This window comes from Hypomesus nipponensis, chromosome 12 (genome assembly GCF_054491055.1).
Source record: "Hypomesus nipponensis isolate SF chromosome 12, ASM5449105v1, whole genome shotgun sequence".
In the NCBI taxonomy this organism is placed as follows: domain Eukaryota; kingdom Metazoa; phylum Chordata; class Actinopteri; order Osmeriformes; family Osmeridae; genus Hypomesus; species Hypomesus nipponensis.
Window position 1 is genome coordinate 1175257 of NC_140372.1, and position 20092 is coordinate 1195348.

At 51.4% G+C, this 20092-nt stretch overlaps 1 protein-coding gene across 5 annotated transcripts in view; it reads left to right on the plus strand.

Annotated features, from left to right (window-relative positions):
- Positions 1 to 20092, plus strand: part of LOC146260583 (nck-associated protein 5-like) — a 106965-nt gene that overhangs the window by 30955 nt on the left and 55918 nt on the right. For 3 of the 5 annotated variants that reach the window (XM_084668117.1, XM_084668118.1, XM_084668121.1), the window contains one exon: positions 13583 to 13640. In XM_084668117.1, coding sequence (XP_084524243.1) covers positions 13583 to 13640 — 58 coding nt within the window. Of the gene's footprint in view, positions 1 to 101; positions 1061 to 13582; positions 13641 to 20092 lie in introns of those variants that run through there. The other 2 variants (XM_084668120.1, XM_084668122.1) reach the window with 2 other exon arrangements.

Sequence of the window (20092 nt, forward strand, 5' to 3'; positions counted from 1 at the left end):
CTCTCTCTCTCTCTCTCTCTCTCTCTCTCTCTCTCTCTCTCTTTTGTATCTCTCTCTCTCTCTATCTCTCCTTTTGTATCTCTCCCTCCTCTCTTTCTCTCTCTCTCTCCTCTCTCTCTTTCTCTGTTTCTCTCCACCATGAAAAGAGCTTCAGTCAGAGAATCATCACAAGCTGAGTGCCGCTTGCCAGCTCACGTCCTCACAGTGGAGTTGACCCCCAACACACACACGCGCACACACACATGAACACACACACAGCAACACTAACATCCCAGCACCCCTCCCCCTCTGACAGGCTCCTCCCTCCCCTGAGAGCTGCTCCTCCAGAGACAGTAGCTCTCCTGAACACATGTTCACCCTCCCGCAGCTAGGACAGAGAGAGAGGGAGAGTTGAGAGAGAGGGGAGGGCAAGAGAGAGAGAGAGCGGGGAGAGAGAGAACGGAGCAGGCTGAAACACAGCGCAGAGGGAACGTGTATGTGATGAGAGGAGGACGGTGCAGGCAAGGCTACAGCTGGAGACACAGAGAGAGAGAGAGAGACACAGAGAGAGAGACACAGAGAAAGAGAGAGAGAAACAGAGAGAGAGAGAAACAGAGAGAGAGAGAAACAGAGAGAGAGAGAAACAGAGAGAGAGAGAAACAGAGAGAGAGAGAAACAGAGAGAGAGAGAAACAGAGAGAGAGACAAACAGAGAGAGAGAGAAACAGAGAGAGAGAGAAACAGAGAGAGAGAGAAACAGAGAGAGAGAGAAACAGAGAGAGAGAGAAACAGAGAGAGAGAGAAACAGAGAGAGAAACAGAAAGAGAGACAGACAGACAAAAAAGTGGGACATGGATTGCATTTAGAGCTATAGTGAGACAGAACGCCAGAAAGGGGAAGGAAGGAGGGTGCTGGGCTGCTTTGTGAATGTAAACTTTATCAGCTGGCGGATTTGTGTGTGTCTGAGCAAAACAGGGAGAGAGGGAGAGAGGGAGAGAGGGAGCAGAAGAGAAAGAGAGAGACGGAGCAGGATTACCATGCACTCCGTGTGAACAGCCCCAGAATGCTCCACCCCAGGCTGGGTAAGAACACCACACTACCTCCGTCAGCTAGTCTTCACACACAGCCGCTGCTAGTGGGACTACATCGCTCAACCGGGAGTGTGTGTGTAGTATGTTAGTGTTGTGACTGGTTCAGTCAGGTGTGTGTGTAGTATGTTGGTGTATCTGAAGCATGGTCGAGTTGTTAGATGTTCGTCTGATCGTCCTCTTCAGGTTCTCCTTCTCTGACCTGCTGAAGCACGGGCCCTGAGACCAGCTGGATGTTCTCTAGTGGAGGGAACCCTGCAGTTAGTTATACCAGAGAACCCTTCTCATGATCACCCCAGAACCAGAGAACCCTTCTCATGATCACCCCAGAACCAGAGAACCCTGCTTATGATCACCCCAGAACTAGAGAACCCTGCTCATGTTTACCCCAGAACCGCTTCTGCTGTCAGGGACGGGTGCTCATCTGAGCACAGTGTTTCTTCATGGTCGGTGTTGCTCAGCGACAAAATGCTTGACGAAGCAGGGCTGTTGCTAGTCGCAACGGTACCGGTCTCAAACCAGCATCAGCATTAATTGGGATTGATAACATGGAGACTTGGGGCCCAGTGGTTCTGAGAGAGGCAGGACCACTAACAGAGATTAGTGTGTGCTGGAATGTAGCCTAACCCCACCCTCCTGCCCCTTGCCCTGCTGCCCCCAACTCCCCTTCCCTGGGTCAGATTAAGATGACTATTTTATTTGTAATGTTATTAGCTAGCTGTCCGAGCACTGCTACTACTACTACTACTGCTGATACAGTCCTGCTAATAGGAAGTCAGCTGGCTGAGCGGTTATGGAATCGGGCTAGTAATCTGAAGATTGCCAGTTTGATTCCTGGCTGTGTCAAATGACGTTTCCTTGGGCAAGGCACTTCACCTTACCTGCCTCAGGGGGAATGTCCCTGTACTTACTTTAAGTCGCTCTGGATAAGAGCGTCTGCTAAATTACTAAAATGTAAAATGTAATTCAGTACTGCTACTACAGTACTAATACTACAGTACTGTACATGTTGAATGGACTTATGTGATGTTGTTGGCCAGCTCCTGAACTACCTGGGGGATTAAACACTGCTGGAGGGGGATTAGATCTGAGGGAGTTACAACTGGAATTCTGGGTTCCCATGAGGCCAGATCTCTGTGCATGCCAGTAAGAGTTAAAGAGTCTTTGATGGTAATCTGTATGGCTAAAATATAAAACATCTCATGTTGTATGGGCGTAATCTGTTTTCACGAGAGAACATATATTGAGGATACTTTGGGATATAAATGCTATGTGCATATGAATCTCCAACATGGCCCGTACTCTGTAGTAATCCTCTTAGCGCTGGACAGAGTGATGTCAGAAGTTGGTGTGTTGGTGAGGCAGCAGTGATGGGGCTCAGTAATGGACAGTGCAGTCAGATGCTGGAGTTAACAATCTGCCAGGAGGTCCTTTCTCAGTCGCCGCTAAGCCTCGTCCACATGGCTGGGAAGCAAACAGAGGACATCCATCTGAGATCCAAACGACCTCTCAGTTGTAGAGGGAGAGGGTTAGCTGTGTTTAGAGAGGGTGGGGGTTAGGGTTAGCTGTGTTCAGAGTGGGTTAGGGTTAGCTGTGTTCAGAGTAGGTTAGGGTTAGCTGTGTTTAGAGAGGGTGGGGGTTAGGGTTAGCTGTGTTTAGAGTAGGTTAGGGTTAGGGGGTTTCATGATGGGGTTAGGGTTAGCTGTGTTTAGAGAGGGTGGGGGTTAGGGTTAGCTGTGTTCAGAGTGGGTTAGGGTTAGCTGTGTTCAGAGTAGGTTAGGGTTAGGGTTAGGTGTGTTCAGAGTAGGTTAGGGTTAGCTGTGTTTAGAGAGGGTGGGGGTTAGGGTTAGGTGTGTTCAGAGTTGGTTAGGGTTAGCTGTGTTCAGAGTAGGTTAGGGTTAGCTGTGTTCAGAGTGGGTTAGGGTTAGCTGTGTTCAGAGTGGGTTAGGGTTAGCTGTGTTCAGAGTAGGTTAGGGTTAGGGTTAGGTGTGTTCAGAGTAGGTTAGGGTTAGCTGTGTTTAGAGAGGGTGGGGGTTAGGGTTAGCTGTGCTCAGAGTAGGTTAGGGTTAGGTGTGTTCAGAGTTGGTTAGGGTTAGCTGTGTTCAGAGTGGGTTAGGGTTAGCTGTGTTCAGAGTGGGTTAGGGTTAGCTGTGTTCAGAGTGGGTTAGGGTTAGCTGTGTTCAGAGGGTTAGGGTTAGCTGTGTTCAGAGGGTTAGGGTTAGGGGGTTTCATGTTAGTGTGTTTGTTGCCATTCTTTATTTTAGTCTCCAAATCTCTCCTCTGCTCCATCACTCTTTATCTCTCTCTCTTCCTCTCCTTCTCTCCTTCCCCACCTCACTCTATCTCTCTCTTTCCCTTTCTCTCCCCCCTCTGTCCCTTTCCCCCTCCCTCTCTGCTTCCTCTGGGCCTCCCTGCCCCTGTGAGTGATGCTGCTGTGTGCTCCCAGCTCACACTGAAACACTGAGGAATGTTCTCGTCTCTCAGCAGGGAGAGCTCCCCTCCACTCACTTTCATTTGGAGGGGGACCCCAGTCCTCTCCAGCCTCCACAGCCTCTGTGGGGCCTCCTCTCTCCCCAGTCCTCTCCAGCCTCCACAGCCTCTGTGAGGCCTCCTCTCTCCCCAGTCCTCTCCAGCCTCCACAGCCTCTGTGGGGCCTCCTCTCTCCCCAGTCCTCTCCAGCCTCCACAGCCTCTGTGAGGCCTCCTCTCTCCCCAGTCCTCTCCAGCCTCCACAGCCTCTGTGAGGCCTCCTCTCTCCCCAGTCCTCTCCAGCCTCCACAGCCTCTGTGGGGCCTCCTCTCTCCCCAATCCTCTCCAGCCTCCACAGCCTCTGTGAGGCCTCCTCTCTTCCTGGTAGCAGAAGTTAGTAATGTGTTTATTTAGCAGACGCTTTTATCCAAATGTGGTGGAGCAGATTCTGCCATCTCTACCTACAACAGACTGGGGTTAGACACCACCCTGCTACTGCTGCCTCTGCTGCCTCTCCTGCCTCTGCTGCCTCTCCTGTTTGTAATGTTTGGGCCAACTTGCTGGCCATTCACCCCAGTAGTGCTCTGAATGCATTCCTCTCCAAGCTTGCGAGGCAGCACGTGGGAGCTCTAAAAACTGCCAGAGGTCTCAGAGAACTCTCCTCCTCCTGTCTCTCAGAGGACTCCTCTCCTCCTCCTGTCTCTCAGAGGACTCCTCCTCCTCCTGTCTCTCAGAGGACTCCTCCTCCTCCTCCTGTCTCTCAGAGGACTCCTCTCCTCCTCCTGTCTCTCAGAGGACTCCTCCTCCTCCTCCTGTCTCTCAGAGGACTCCTCCTCCTCCTGTCTCTCAGAGGACTCCTCCTCCTCCTGTCTCTCAGAGGACTCCTCCTCCTCCTGTCTCTCAGAGGACTCCTCCTCCTCCTGTCTCTCAGAGGACTCCTCCTCCTCCTCCTGTCTCTCAGAGGACTCCTCTCCTCCTCCTGTCTCTCAGAGGACTCCTCCTCCTCCTGTCTCTCAGAGGACTCCTCCTCCCCCTCCCGTCTCTCAGAGGACTCATCCTCCTCCTCCCGTCTCTCAGAGGACTCCTCCTCCTCCTCCTCCTGTCTCTCAGAGGACTCCTCCTCCCCCTCCTGTCTCTCAGAGGACTCCTCTCCTCCTCCTGTCTCTCAGAGGACTCCTCCTCCTCCTGTCTCTCAGAGGACTCCTCCTCCTCCTCCTGTCTCTCAGAGGACTCCTCTCCTCCTCCCGTCTCTCAGAGGACTCCTCCTCCTCCTCCCGTCTCTCAGAGGATTCCTCCTCCTCCTCCTCCTGTCTCTCAGAGGACTCCTCCTCCCCCTCCTGTCTCTCAGAGGACTCCTCCTCCCCCTCCTGTCTCTCAGAGGACTCCTCCTCCCCCTCCTGTCTCTCAGAGGACTCCTCCTCCTCCTCCTGTCTCTCCGAGGACTCCTCTCCTCCTCCTGTCTCTCAGAGGACTCCTCCTCCTCCTCCTGTCTCTCAGAGGACTCCTCCTCCTGTCTCTCAGAGGACTCCTCCTCCCCCTCCTGTCTCTCAGAGGACTCCTCCTCCCCCTCCTGTCTCTCAGAGGACTCCTCCTCCCCCTCCTGTCTCTCAGAGGACTCCTCCTCCCCCTCCTGTCTCTCAGAGGACTCCTCCTCCCCCTCCTGTCTCTCAGAGGACTCCTCCTCCCCCTCCTGTCTCTCAGAGGACTCCTCCTCCCTCTCCCGTCTCTCAGAGGACTCCTCTCCTCCTCGTGTCACCCTGGTTGTTGTGGGCCGGGCTTGGCCCCGTTAGGAGGTGGTTTTATTGAGCTTGTTTAGAGGAAGGGTCTTGGTCTCCTGTTTCCTCAGCTTGTTTAGAGGAAGGGTCTTGGTCTCTTGTTCGACTTGATCCGACGGCAGCATGCTGACCGTGTCATCCCCAGCCTCGTGGTTCAAACCATAGCATGTTTACCTTCTTGGCGTCTTTCCTGTGCACCACTTCCAAACAGTAGGAAGACGCAGATGTGCCTGCCTCCTGTATCCAGCTTCTTGCTGAGTGTGGAGACAGCCTATGTCCTCCCTCCAACAGCCTTCCTCGGGTTTGTGATGGCCATTTTGCTCCTTGTCTGCTGGTTTAGGCTGTGTCGCTGAGGCTGTGTCTCTGAGGCTGTGTCGCTGAGGCTGTGTCTCTGAGGCTGTGTCGCTGAGGCTGTGTCGCTGAGGCTGTGTCACTGAGGCTGTGTCGCTGAGGCTGTGTCGCTGAGGCTGTGCTGTTCCATGCTATGTCGTCCACTTAGAGCTTAGCAGAGAGAGAGAGAACAGTTTCACAGGGGAAAAATGCATGAAATTAGGGTCAAAATAATAGTTTCACATGCAAACGTTTTTTCTAAGATGAGCGATGATTCCTGCGTGATAGGAGCCAGTCATCCATCTCTCCTGAATAGCATCTCGCTGATCTAAAAACAGCAAACATAGTTCACAGACTCTTAGCAAAAAACATTTATGACTTTTGGAAGGAGTGAGGTTTTATATTGAGGTCTGCTGGGGTTGGGAATGTCAACAGACTTCAGCTCCCCCTCCCTGCGTCGTAAATCTGTGGGTGATTACAGGCAGAGATCGTCCTCTCAGAGAGCTCTGGCTCTGAGCTGCAATGGACCGAGTTCTGTGGAAGATCAACTCTCTCTCTCTGTCTCTCTCTCTGTCTCTCTCTCTGTCTCTCTCTCTCCCTCTCTCTCTTCCTCTGTATTTCTTTGTCTTTCTCTTTGTTGCATTGTCTCTGTTTTGGTCTGTCTTGCTCTGTGTTTCTCTTCCTCTCTCTCTCACTGTTTCTCTTCCTCTCTCTCTCACTGTTTCTCTTCCTCTCTCTCTCACTGTTTCTCTTCCTCTCTCTCTCTCTGTTTCTCTTCCTCTCGCTCTCCTCCGGGTCTGTTGTGATACATTCTTTCTCTGACAGACAGACAGACAGACAGACAGACAGACAGACAGACAGACAGACAGACAGACAGACAGACAGACAGACTGTTGACCCCTGAAAGCCAGTGTTTGCCGTACCTTTGTGAGGCCTGGCTTGTGTGAGTGGGGCTGAAAGCGTGGTGTTTGCACACCTCTGAAACGTCGTGTTGACAATGAGAGTCAAACGGCCAGAGGGGAATGCCCTTCACATACTGGGCCATGAGTCAGCACTACAGACAACTACAGAGGGCAGGGATGTGCAGACAGACAGACAGACAGACAGACAGACAGACAGACGGACACAGTTTAGCCTGTGAGTAAATGAAAAGCATTTTCATTTACATTTAGTCATTTAGCTGACACTCTTATCCAGAGCGACTTACAATAAGTACAGGGACATTCCCCCGAGGCAAGTAGGGTGAAATGCCTTGCCCAAGGACACAACGTCATTTTGCAAGGCTGGAAACCGAACCTGCAACCTTTTGATTAATAGCCGGATTCCATTTGTTGACTGTCTTGTTTACAGTAGTGTTCTCTAAACACACACACTCACATACACACACACAATCTCACTCACTCACACAGACGCACACACACACACACCGTCTGAATGGACAGAATGTGCAGATTATGACACCCTCCGAGTGTGGATGTGTAGCAGTGAGAGCATCTCAATAAAAACATCTCTTCTGGGAGTGAGCGTTAGTTCTTGTGAGAGTGAGCGTTAGTTTTAGCATGTATGTGTATGTGATAGCATGTGTGTGAATGGATGATAATATGTGTGTGTGTGTGTGTGTATTTCTCGTGTGTTGGTCCAAGGGTCAGGGGTTAATGTGTTCTCTAGCCTGTGACCTCTGCCCTGTCCCAGGAAGGCTGCTGTCATCCACACACACCACCCTCCACACACACACCACCCTCCACCCTCCACACACACACACACACCACCCTCCACACACACACACACACACACCACCCTCCACACACACACACACACACACACACACACCACCCTCCACACACACACACCACCCTCCACCCTCCACACACACACACCACCCTCCACACACACACACACACACCACCCTCCACACACACACCACCCTCCACACACACACACACACACACACACACAGCACCCTCCACACACACACCACCCTCCACACACACACCACCATCCACACACACACACACACACACACACAGCACCCTCCACACACACACCACCCTCCACACACACACCACCCTCCACACACACACACACACCACCCTCCACAAACACCACCACCCTCCACACACACACACACCACCCTCCTCACACACACCACCCTCCACACACACACACACCACCCTCCACACACACACACACACACACACCACCCTCCACACACACACACACACACACACACACCACCCTCCACACACACACACACACACACCACCCTCCACCCTCCACACACACACACCACCCTCCACACACACACACACACACCACCCTCCACACAGGGCAGCAGGTGGTGTTCCTGTGTTCTGGTGGTGTGTGGGGGCAGCAGGTGGTGTTCCTGTGTTCTGGTGGTGTGTGGGGGCAGCTGGTGGTGTTCTGGTGGTGTGTGGGGGCAGCAGGTGGTGTTCTGGTGGTGTGTGGGGGCAGCAGGTGGTGTTCTGGTGGTGTGTGGGGGCAGCAGGTGGTGTTCTGGTGGTGTGTGGGGGCAGCAGGTGGTGTTCCTGTGTTCTGGTGGTGTGTGGGGGCAGTAGGTGGTGTTCCTGTGTTCTGGTGGTGTGTGGGGGCAGCAGGTGGTGTTCTGGTGGTGTGTGAGGGCAGCAGGTGGTGTTCTGGTGGTGTGTGGGGGCAGCAGGTGGTGTTCTGGTGGTGTGTGGGGGCAGCAGGTGGTGTTCTGGTGGTGTGTGGGGGCAGCAGGTGGTGTTCTGGTGGTGTGTGGGGGCAGCAGGTGGTGTTCTGGTGGTGTGTGGGGGCAGCAGGTGGTGTTCTGGTGGTGTGTGGGGGCAGCAGGTGGTGTTCTGGTGGTGTGTGGAAGCATCAGGCTGCTGACTGGTTGGTGACATGGCAGAGCTTGAGAAGTCCTTTGTGCCTGCAGTCACATGTCCTTTGTGCCTGCAGTCACATGTCCTTTGTGCCTGCAGTCACATGTCCTTTGTGATGATTCCAGAGAGAACTTCATCACATTACACCTGCGTATTATTGATGGCTGTGCTGAGGTAGCACTCATTGTTCCTCCACACTGCACCCCCTATACTGTCTCTCACACTCACTCTCTGTCTGTCTCTCATCCACTCACCAGCGTCATGTTTGAACAAACAACAACAGAGCAGCTTCCCAGCATGCAACACTCGCTCCTGTAAGGCCAGGCCTGTCAGCTCAGGTTGTCTCGCTCCCACACACACACACACAGCATCTTGTCTCTCAGAGAGACAGTTTCACTGGCTCCACATGACTAGAGAAAATAAGTGAGAGAGAGAGAGAGAGAGAGAGAGAGAGAGAGAGAGAGTGGTAGAGAGAGAGAGAGAGAGAGAGAGAGAGAGAGAGAGAGAGAGAGAGAGAGAGAGAGAGAGAGAGAGAGAGAGAGAGAGAGAGAGAGGGAGAGGGAGAGGGAGAGGGAGAGGGAGAGGGAGAGGGAGGGAGAGGGAGGGAGGGAGGGAGGGAGGGAGGGAGGGAGGGAGGGAGGGAGGGAGGGAGGGAGGGAGGGAGGGAGGGAGGGAGGGAGAGGGAGAGGGAGAGGGAGAGGGAGAGGGAGGGAGGGAGAGAGAGGGGGAGAGAGGGGGAGAGAGGGGGAGAGAGGGGGAGAGAGGGAGGGAGGGAGGGAGGGAGAACGTTTGTGCGTTTCTGAAGTCTCTCTGTAATTTTCTTCTATCTGATCTAACCCTATCCTATCTAACTATGTCCTCTCTAACCCACTATCTAACCCTGGAGACAAATGAGGATGTTGTGAATGTGTATCACCACATCAGAGCTTTGATTAGAGGACAGGAGGACCCCCCCACACACACACACACACAGACACACACACACACACACATAGGAGTGAACAATCCCAGACACTCCCAGTTCTGACTGTCTCTGCAGCAGCTTGTGTGTGGCGTGGGAACCATGTGATGTTGAGGTGTGGGGATGTGTCTGGTTATGTGTGTGTCTGGTTTAGTGTGTGTGTGTGTGTGTGTCTGGTTGTCTATGTATATAGTAGTAGTAGGTACTTAACGATCTAGGAATGAAAAAATAATAATCTAAAACACGTCACCAATACTAAATAGGCAAATACAAGAGAAAAAAACTACACACCCAATACTGCCCAGTGTGTGAATGTGTTAGTGTGAATGTGTTAGTGTGAATGTGTTAGTGTGAATGTGTATCTGGTTGTGTTCAAAACATGAGAGACTTGAACTCTGTCAAGATGCCAGGCAGGTTTACACAGCTGCAACTGGTTAGTACCGAACCGATCGGCAAAATGTTTCAAGTGGTCCGTGATTGAAATGCAAATATCCCACGCTGAAGCCCCTCCTGAACTCCACTTGTGTGAAAACCTGAAACCTTCTCACGTCCTGCCAGAGGATCCGAACCTTCTCACGTCCTGCCAGAGGATCCGACCCTTCTCACATCCTGCCAGAGGATCCGACCCTTCTCACGTCCTGCCAGAGGATCCGAACCTTCTCACGTCCTGCCAGAGGATCCGACCCTTCTCACGTCCTGCCAGAGGATCTGAACCTTGGACACAACCATTGCCGTTCACGACTTTACTGTTTTGACTGCCGGTTAAATATGTACCAATTACTATAATTATGTTTTACACAGAATGTCAAATTGCTTCTATTTTTGGCAACAATTTTCTGGGGCTGGCTCATGTTTCCCCGGCGTTGTAACATGTCTGTACAGAAGTGGTCTGAAACGTAACCTCTTACATGTCTGTACTAGCCTGACGTTGTCATACTCATAATTCTAGTCAGAATATGAGTCTGAGAACTCTCCGTTGGGCTGTGACTACGGGGCGTGTTTCAAACGGGCCTGGAAAACAAATGCCTCTTCGCTCAATTGGATAGACCTACAACCAATCAGAGCAACGTAATATGTTGTTTGTTCAAAACGAATTCAACTTAAGCGCTCTTTTGTGACGTGGGTGATTACGTTACCACCATCATCGTATAAAGCCCGCTCTGGCAATTTCATTGGTACGCCCAGATTCTGGTTTTCTGTAGTTGTTTCCCAATATGAGACCCTCCAGACCCAATTTCCCGACCAAATGTTTTTGTGGGCGGGAGAAGTTGGGCTGGCAGCCAGGCTATGTCTGTACAGAAATTGTCTGAAACTTAACTTCTTACATGTCTGACTGAACAATAACAGACTTCAAAACATCTAGACCAGCCTTGCTTAGCAACACATCTAGACCAGCCTTGCTTAGCAACACATGTAGTAGACCAGCCTTGCTTGAGCTACACATCTAGACCAGCCTTGCTTAGCAACACATGTAGTAGACCAGCCTTGCTTACCAACACATGTAGTAGACCAGCCTTGCTTGAGCGACAAGGTCATGTGACGCCACTCACCAGGTTGTTACTGAAGCACACACACACACCACATCTCTCACAGCTTCAGTCACTGTGGCTAACCGTGCATCTTGCTTCTGTACTGTAGCTAGCTGTACTGTAGCCACTGTACTGTGTAGCTACAGGGAAATGATTTTCTCCAGGTTAGACAGCGAAGAATGTATTGGTTTGAGGTGTACTCCGTGATAAGACTCTGTGAGGTTAGGTTCCCTCAGCAGGGCAGGGAGCTAGCGGACTCTGCAGCTTGGCTGGGTTTCCTGCTGGTGGGCAGACTGTGTTGAGCTGTCTGTCTCCTGGTCTGAGATCTCCTGGTCTGAGATCTCCTGGTCTGAGATCTCCTGGTCTGAGATCTCCTGGTCTGGGATCTCCTGGTCTGAGATCTCCTGGTCTGAGATCTCCTGGTCTGAGATCTTCTGGTCTGGGATCTCCTGGTCTGAGATCTCCTGGTCTGAGATCTCCTGGTGTGGTTCTGTCAGACAGACAGGTATCTTTAGATGAATTGTCAGACAGGTTCTGTCAGAGAGACGGGTAGTGTTGTCAGTGTGGGAGCAGCTATAGTGGAGGATGTGTGATGTGTACTCAGTGGCCTCATCAGCAGGGAGATGCCCTCACTCTGACGCCCTCACTCTGACGCCCTCACTCTGACGCCCTCACTCTGACGCCCTCACTCTGACGCCCTCTCTCTGACGCCCTCTCTCTGACGCCCTCACTCTGACGCCCTCACTCTGACGCCCTCATTCTGACGCCCTCATTCTGACGCCCTCTCTCTGACGCCCTCTCTCTGACGCCCTCACTCTGATGCCCTCACTCTGACGCCCTCACTCTGACGCCCTCTCTCTGACGCCCTCTCTCTGACGCCCTCACTCTGGGAGAGTGTGTTACTGGACCAGTGTGTTGTATGTGTAGTTAAAGCGAGGGTGTCGCTGGACCAGTAAGTGTGTGTGTGCGTGTGTGTAGTTAAAGCGAGTGTAAACCTTAAGGTTTCTTCAACAGGGATGGTGTTGAATTGACTGTGACCCAATGAGGAAAATATCAGCTATTCACTCTGTTATTTTTCTCTCTCCCTTTTTCTGTCTCTCTCCCTCCCCCCTCTGTCTCCTCCTCTCTCTCACCCTCCCACTCACACTCTCTCTCTCTCTCTCTCTCTCTCTCTCTACTCCTTTCTCTGTCTCTCTCTCTCTCTACTCCTTTCTCTGTCTCTCTCTCTCTGTCTCTCTCTCTCTCTACTCCTTTCTCTGTCTCTCTCTCTCTCTCTCTCTCTCTACTCCTTTCTCTGTCTCTCTCTCTCTGTCTCTCTCTCTCTCTACTCCTTTCTCTGTCTCTCTCTCTCTCTCTCCCTCCCCCCTCTGTCTCCTCCTCTCTCTCACCCTCCCACTCACTCTCTCTCTCTCTCTCTCTCTCTCTCTCTCTCTACTCCTTTCTCTGTCTCTCTCTCTCTCTACTCCTTTCTCTGTCTCTGTCTCTCTCTCTCTCTACTCCTTTCTCTGTCTCTCTCTCTCTCTCTCCCTCCCCCCTCTGTCTCCTCCTCTCTCTCACCCTCCCACTCACTCTCTCTCTCTCTCTCTCACTCTCTCTCTCTCTCTCTCTCTCTCTACTCCTTTCTCTGTCTCTCTCTCTCTCTACTCCTTTCTCTGTCTCTGTCTCTCTCTCTCTCTACTCCTTTCTCTGTCTCTCTCTCTCTCTCTCCCTCCCCCCTCTGTCTCCTCCTCTCTCTCACCCTCCCACTCACTCTCTCTCTCTCTCTCTCTCTCTCTCTCTCTCTCTCTCTCTACTCCTTTCTCTGTCTCTCTCTCTCTCTACTCCTTTCTCTCTCTCTCTCTCTCTCTCTCTCTCTCTGTCTCTCTCTCTCTCTACTCCTTTCTCTGTCTCTCTCTCTCTCTGTCTCTCTCTCTCTCTACTCCTTTCTCTGTCTCTCTCTCTCTCTACTCCTTTCTCTGTCTCTGTCTCTCTCTCTCTCTACTCCTTTCTCTGTCTCTCTCTCTCTCTCTCCCACTCACTCTCTCTCTCTCTGTCTCTCTCTCTCTCTCTCTCTACTCCTTTCTCTGTCTCTGTCTCTCTCTCTCTCTACTCCTTTTTCTGTCTCTCTCCCTCCCCCCTCTGTCTCCTCCTCTCTCTCACCCTCCCACTCACTCTCTCTCTCTCTCTCTCTCTCTCTCTCTCTCTCTCTCTCTCTCTACTCCTTTCTCTGTCTCTGTCTCTCTCTCTCTCTACTCCTTTTTCTGTCTCTCTCCCTCCCCCCTCTGTCTCCTCCTCTCTCTCACCCTCCCACTCACTCTCTCTCTCTCTCTCTCTCTCTCTCTCTCTCTCTACTCCTTTCTCTGTCTCTGTCTCTCTCTCTCTCTACTCCTTTCTCTGTCTCTGTCTCTCTCTCTCTCACTCTCTCTCTCTCTCTCTCTCTCTCTCTCTCTCTCTCTCTCTCTCTCACTCTCTCTCTCTCTCTCTCTCTCTCTCTACTCCTTTCTCTGTCTCTGTCTCTCTCTCTCTCTACTCCTTTCTCTGTCTCTCTCTCTCTCTCTGTCTCTCTCTCTCTCTCTCTCTCCCCCACTCCCCCTCTCTTGTCTTGTCCAGACAGAAGCTGGCAGTGGCTCGCTTGCAGAGGGAAGTTGCACGGAGTGGAGGAACAATGGTACAGTTGAATTCTATGTAGTTCTGTCTCTTACACACACACACACACACACACACACACTAACCCACGGTCTATTAACACACACAAGCCATTCCTAAGTGTTGTTTTCTTTGTGTGTGTTTGTTTGCTCGTGTATCTGTGTGTTCTGCCATAAACCTACAGCTCAGTTTAAGAGTTCTCACGTGGCTGTCCAACCTGGTATCTAGCTGGTACCTGGGCTGGTATCTAGCTGGTACCTGGGCTGGTATCTAGATGGTACCTGGGCTGGTATCTAGCTGGTACCTGGGCTGGTATCTAGCTGGTACCTGGGCTGGTATCTAGCTGGTACCTGGGCTGGTATCTAGCTGGTACCTGGGCTGGTATCTAGATGGTACCTGGGCTGGTATCTAGCTGGTACCTGGGCTGGTATCTAGATGCTACCTGGGCTGGTATCTAGCTGGTACCTGGGCTGGTATCTAGATGGTACCTGGGCTGGTATCTAGATGGTACCTGGGCTGGTATCTAGATGGTACCTGGGCTAGTATCTAGCTGCTACCTGGGCTGGTATCTAGCTGGTACCTGGGCTGGTATCTAACTGCTACCTGGGCTGGTATCTAGATGGTACCTGGGCTAGTATCTAGCTGGTACCTGGGCTGGTATCTAGCTGGTACCTGGGCTGGTATCTAGCTGCTACCTGGGCTGGTATCTAGCTGGTACCTGGGCTGGTATCTAACTGCTACCTGGGCTGGTATCTAGATGGTACCTGGGCTAGTATCTAGCTGGTACCTGGGCTGGTATCTAGCTGGTACCTGGGCTGGTATCTAGCTGGTACCTGGGCTGGTATCTAGCTGCTACCTGGGCTGGTATCTAGATGGTACCTGGGCTGGTATCTAGCTGGTACCTGGGCTGGTGTCTAGCTGGTACCTGGGCTGGTATCTAGATGGTACCTGGGCTGGTGTCTAGCTGGTACCTGGGCTGGTATCTAGATGGTACCTGGGCTAGTATCTAGCTGGTACCTGGGCTGGTATCTAGCTGGTACCTGGGCTGGTATCTAGCTGGTACCTGGGCTGGTATCTAGATGGTACCTGGGCTGGTATCTAGCTGGTACCTGGGCTGGTATCTAGCTGGTACCTGGGCTGGTATCTAGATGGTACCTGGGCTGGTATCTAGCTGGTACCTGGGCTGGTATCTAACTGCTACCTGGGCTGGTATCTAGATGGTACCTGGGCTAGTATCTAGCTGGTACCTGGGCTGGTATCTAGCTGGTACCTGGGCTGGTATCTAGCTGGTACCTGGGCTGGTATCTAGCTGCTACCTGGGCTGGTATCTAGATGGTACCTGGGCTGGTATCTAGCTGGTACCTGGGCTGGTGTCTAGCTGGTACCTGGGCTGGTATCTAGATGGTACCTGGGCTGGTGTCTAGCTGGTACCTGGGCTGGTATCTAGATGGTACCTGGGCTAGTATCTAGCTGGTACCTGGGCTGGTATCTAGCTGGTACCTGGGCTGGTATCTAGCTGGTACCTGGGCTGGTATCTAGATGGTACCTGGGCTGGTATCTAGCTGGTACCTGGGCTGGTATCTAGCTGGTACCTGGGCTGGTATCTAGATGGTACCTGGGCTGGTATCTAGCTGGTACCTGGGCTGGTATCTAGCTGGTACCTGGGCTGGTATCTAGATGGTACCTGGGCTGGTCACCCAGAGGGTGCTGCATGGTGACTGCAGGCTGAACGGAAGGGTCCAGGTTTAATGTTAGGCTGGTTGTGTAACTCAGGAGAGGGCGGGTAGAGGACAGTAGTTCAGTTGTGAAGTGGCCGAGAGAGAAGAGAGACAAGCTGACAGAGAGAGATCAGTGTGGTGGGAGAGAGACGAGGTGAGGAGTTACTCTCCTGCTGACAGAGAGAGATCAGTGTGGTGGGAGAGAGACGAGGTGAGGAGTTACTCTCCTGCTGACAGAGAGAGATCAGTGTGGTGGGTGAGAGACGAGGTGAGGAGTTACTCTCCTGCTGACAGAGAGAGATCAGTGTGGTGGGAGAGAGACGAGGTGAGGAGTTACTCTCCTGCTGACAGAGAGAGATCAGTGTGGTGGGTGAGAGACGAGGTGAGGAGTTACTCTCCTGCTGACAGAGAGAGATCAGTGTGGTGGGAGAGAGACGAGGTGAGGAGTTACTCTCCTGCTGACAGAGAGAGATCAGTGTGGTGGGAGAGAGACGAGGTGAGGAGTTACTCTCCTGCTGACAGAGAGAGATCAGTGTGGTGGGTGAGAGACGAGGTGAGGAGTTACTCTCCTGCTGACAGAGAGAGATCAGTGTGGTGGGTGAGAGACGAGGTGAGGAGTTACTCTCCTGCTGACAGAGAGAGATCAGTGTGGTGGGTGAGAGACGAGGTGAGGAGTTACTCTCCTGCTGACAGAGAGAGATCAGTGTGGTGGGAGAGAGACGAGGTGAGGAGTTACTCTCCTGCTGACAGAGAGAGATCAGTGTGGTGGGTGAGAGACGAGGTGAGGAGTTACTCTCCTGCTGACAGAGAGAGATCAGTGTGGTGGGAGAGAGACGAGGTGAGGAGTTACTCTCCTGCCCTCATCACAGCTGCTCTGTTGAGGGAGAGCTGGAACAGAACAAGATGTTTGATCCATAACTCTCAGCATCACAGGTGTGTCTAACACGGAACACAGAATGACTTGAATATGGTATGAAGCAGGCCGTACTTCACCATCCAGAGTGTGTGTGAGTGAGTGAGAGGGAGAGAGAGGAGCATGTGGGATACTGATTTCCACAGTGGCTCCTAGAAATGTAGGCAGCACCCCAAGGTCACCCTGGCGCCTCAGAGCTACACATTGCACTCACACAACACACACACACGTTACTGCACTCTCACACGACACACACACACACACACACACACGTGGTGACAGGCTGGCTGGGGTGTGAGACCAGTCTACCAGAAGCTTTGAGTCCTCAGAACCACAGCCTGTTCTCAGGGTCTGAGTTCAAGTTTCTCCTCTCCTGGCTGGCTAACTGACTGACCATTTAAAACGGTGGGTGAGATTATGACCTGTGATGACAGCTGTCTAAACAACATGGAGAAATAAACTCAGTTTGTATGAAAGCTGGTTTCTTTCCCCCTGCCTCCTCACTTTCTTCTCTGTGGTGCTGGAGCTCCACGTTTGCTGCACATTGACTGTTCTTGTTCCACTCTCATGCTTAGACCTGGAGGGAAGGGGATGTGTGAGTTTGTGTGTCTGTGTGTGGGGGGCTGGGGGCTGGGGGGGGGGGGCTGTGAGGGGGCTGGGGGGGGGCTGTGAGGGGGCTGGGGGGGGGGCTATGAGGGGGCTGGGGGGGGGGGGCTGTGAGGGGGCTGTGAGGGGGGCTGGGGGGGGCTGTGAGGGGGCTGGGGGGGGCTGTGAGGGGGCTGGGGGGGGGCTGTGAGGGGGCTGGGGGGAGGGGGCTGGGGGGGGCTGTGAGGGGGCTGGGGGGGGATCCCAGGAAGCAGGGGGATGCGGGGTGACATTACCTTTGGGCTCTGTATCTGGGAGATCCTGCAGGAAAGGCTGAGGAGCGGAGCTGGACCACAGTACTAGCTCTAACCCTCGACCTCAGGACTAGCTCTAACCCTAGACCTCAGGACTAGCTCTAACCCTAGACCACACTTCAGAGAGGCTGAGGAGCGGAGCTTCTATCATTTATCCAGCAGGATTCAACATGAACAGTAAAGCAGGTCCTCTCGAGTGAGTTTGGTTGAAACGCTTTGATTTCATTGGGTGTTTGCAGGAAATACAGTATACAATATACATATATCTTTCAGAAATGCATTCAATGTTGACTTTTATCATACCTAAATATTTAAAAACCTGTGTGTCTAAACCTTCTTCAGTACAGACATCTCTGTTTAATTTATGGATGCGGGACCTGCACTGTGCACACAGTCCCTGGTGTGTGCGTCTGTATGTCTGTGTGTCTTTGATTCTCCAGGAGCTCCTACTAAAGTTTTACTGTCTAATGAAGAGATTATTGAGTTAGCTCACTAACACACACACAGCCAGACACACTAGCACACACTATACACTGTGTCTGGTAGCTGAGATGTTACTTTACACGGTGTCTGGTAGCTGAGATGTGGTTACTTTACACTGTGTCTGGTAGCTGAGATGTGGTTACTTTACACTGTGTCTGGTAGCTGAGATGTGGCTACTTTACACTGTGTCTGGTAGCTGAGATGTGGTTACTTTACACTGTGTCTGGTAGCTGAGATGTGGTTACTTTACACTGTGTCTGGTAGCTGAGATGTGGTTACTTTACACTGTGTCTGGTAGCTGAGATGTGGTTACTTTACACTGTGTCTGGTAGCTGAGATGTGGTTACTTTACACTGTGTCTGGTAGCTGAGATGTGGTTACTTTACACTGTGTCTGGTAGCTGAGATGTGGCTACTTTACACTGTGTCTGGTAGCTGAGATGTGGTTACTTTACACTGTGTCTGGTAGCTGAGATGTGGTTACTTTACACTGTGTCTGGTAGCTGAGATGTTACTTTACACTGTGTCTGGTAGCTGAGATGTGGTTACTTTACACTGTGTCTGGTAGCTGAGATGTGGTTACTTTACACTGTGTCTGGTAGCTGAGATGTGGTTACTTTACACAGTGTCTGGTAAAGTGCTTCTAATCCTTGGTCTTCGGCTGTACTTTCTATAAGCAGTATTTGTACCATCAGTACTACTGGGTCTCTGTCCTGCTGTGATCAACACACTTCTGCTTCAAACAGGTATGCCTGCCAGTCTGATCCATACATGGCTTCCTGTCTCTGGGAACAGGGCGGCCCAAGGTCAAGCTAATCAATCAAGCAGAGTGTTTATAGAGTATTAAACAGAACAGATTGTGTGAAGGTTTGACCTGACATGTCAATTGGCAGAGGTATCTGCTGGTGGAGCTGTAGGGACGGTCTTGTTTAGGGGGAGATGGACACCTATAGGAGGAAGACGGAAGTGCAGGTTCCCAACGCCATGCAGCCCTGCTAGGATTCACAATGCACAGAGAAAGCCTATTTTACTGGAGTGAACGCCTCATCATCCAGCTTTCAGTAGCTTTCATTTTAAAATGATGGATTCTTACCCCGTCGCTGGTTGTGTGAAAACAGCGGCTAGTAATGTATTTACCACTAGAGCTTGTGGACGTAAACATGCTGGCTATCACCCGCAAGCCTTGTTTTCCTGAATGTAAAGTGTTAGGACAGTAAATCCCTGAGCTGTGAGCCGTGTGCTGTCTGTGGACGTCTGGTCCTGTTCAGGAGACACTGGACTGAGCTGCCCCAGACTAAACACAGAGTTAACTAGAGGTAAACACAACAATTAACAAATTGAACAAAAGCCATCCTGCTTTCCTTAGGGTTACGGCTCTTGACTGTGTCCGCTGTGTGCGGGGGGGAGGCCTGGTAAACAACATTACTGCCCTTCTGTCAAAACACCAAAACACTGAACAGTATCACTTACACCTCTGCTTCCAGGCTAGGGGAAAGATCTGGACAATTTATAGTTCTGTTTCAGAGGTGTTTAATCAGGAAATATGACTGCCCGCAACAAACTGGCAAAATAATATCAGAATTGACCAGCTGTGAAACTATGTTGTATTTCGGGATCTTTGCATCGTCAGTGTTTGTGACACCTGCATGATAATATTCTGTGTAACAAGATTGAATTTGTTCTGAAATTACATTGAAGTCTGTTCTGAATTTGTTCTGAAGATCAGCTGCTAAACAAGGCCTGAACGCTGTGGCCCCAGGCAGGTAGGACATTTCGTCTTTTTTGTTGTTGCAGAGGCTCTTATCCAGCGACTTACAGTAAGTATACGGACATTCCCCCTAGGCAAGTAGGGTGAAGTGCTTGACCAAGGACACAATGTCATTTTGCGCAAACCGGCAACCTTCTGATTATTAGCCCGATTCCCTAACCGCTCAGCCATCTGACTCCAGATATCTAGACCAGGTCTATGTCTAGTCCAAGTCCTGGTTTAGTCCAGGTGTATTGGTTCAGGAGAGAAGCAGTGTTACTATAGTACCTCTTCATTAAGATGTTTAGTGTTCCTCTGGTGGAGTGATTTGGTGGATGCAGCTGTTTTCCTTGTTTTGGCTATTTGACTTAATTTCCTGCACAGTTCCAACACATTGCTGGAACAATTAATCTTTACAGTGATGCTGGTATAGATAGGTTAATGTGTGTGGTAAACACTGGGAGGGATTTAGTCACACAACATTGCCTGTTTGAAGCACTGGACAAGCTTGTGTCCAGGCGGCCACTGGATGGCGCTGTAGGGCTGTTGTCATGTCAAGTTTTAGAAAGAAAAGAAAGCTTTTACGTTTCTGAATTCAAATTAGTTTGGAATATTTTTAACCATTTGCAAGTTGAGCTAACACCACCCCCGAGGTAGGAGAAGGAGAACAGCAGCAGCTTTCTGAAGCAACACAACTTGATGTCAAGTGTCATGA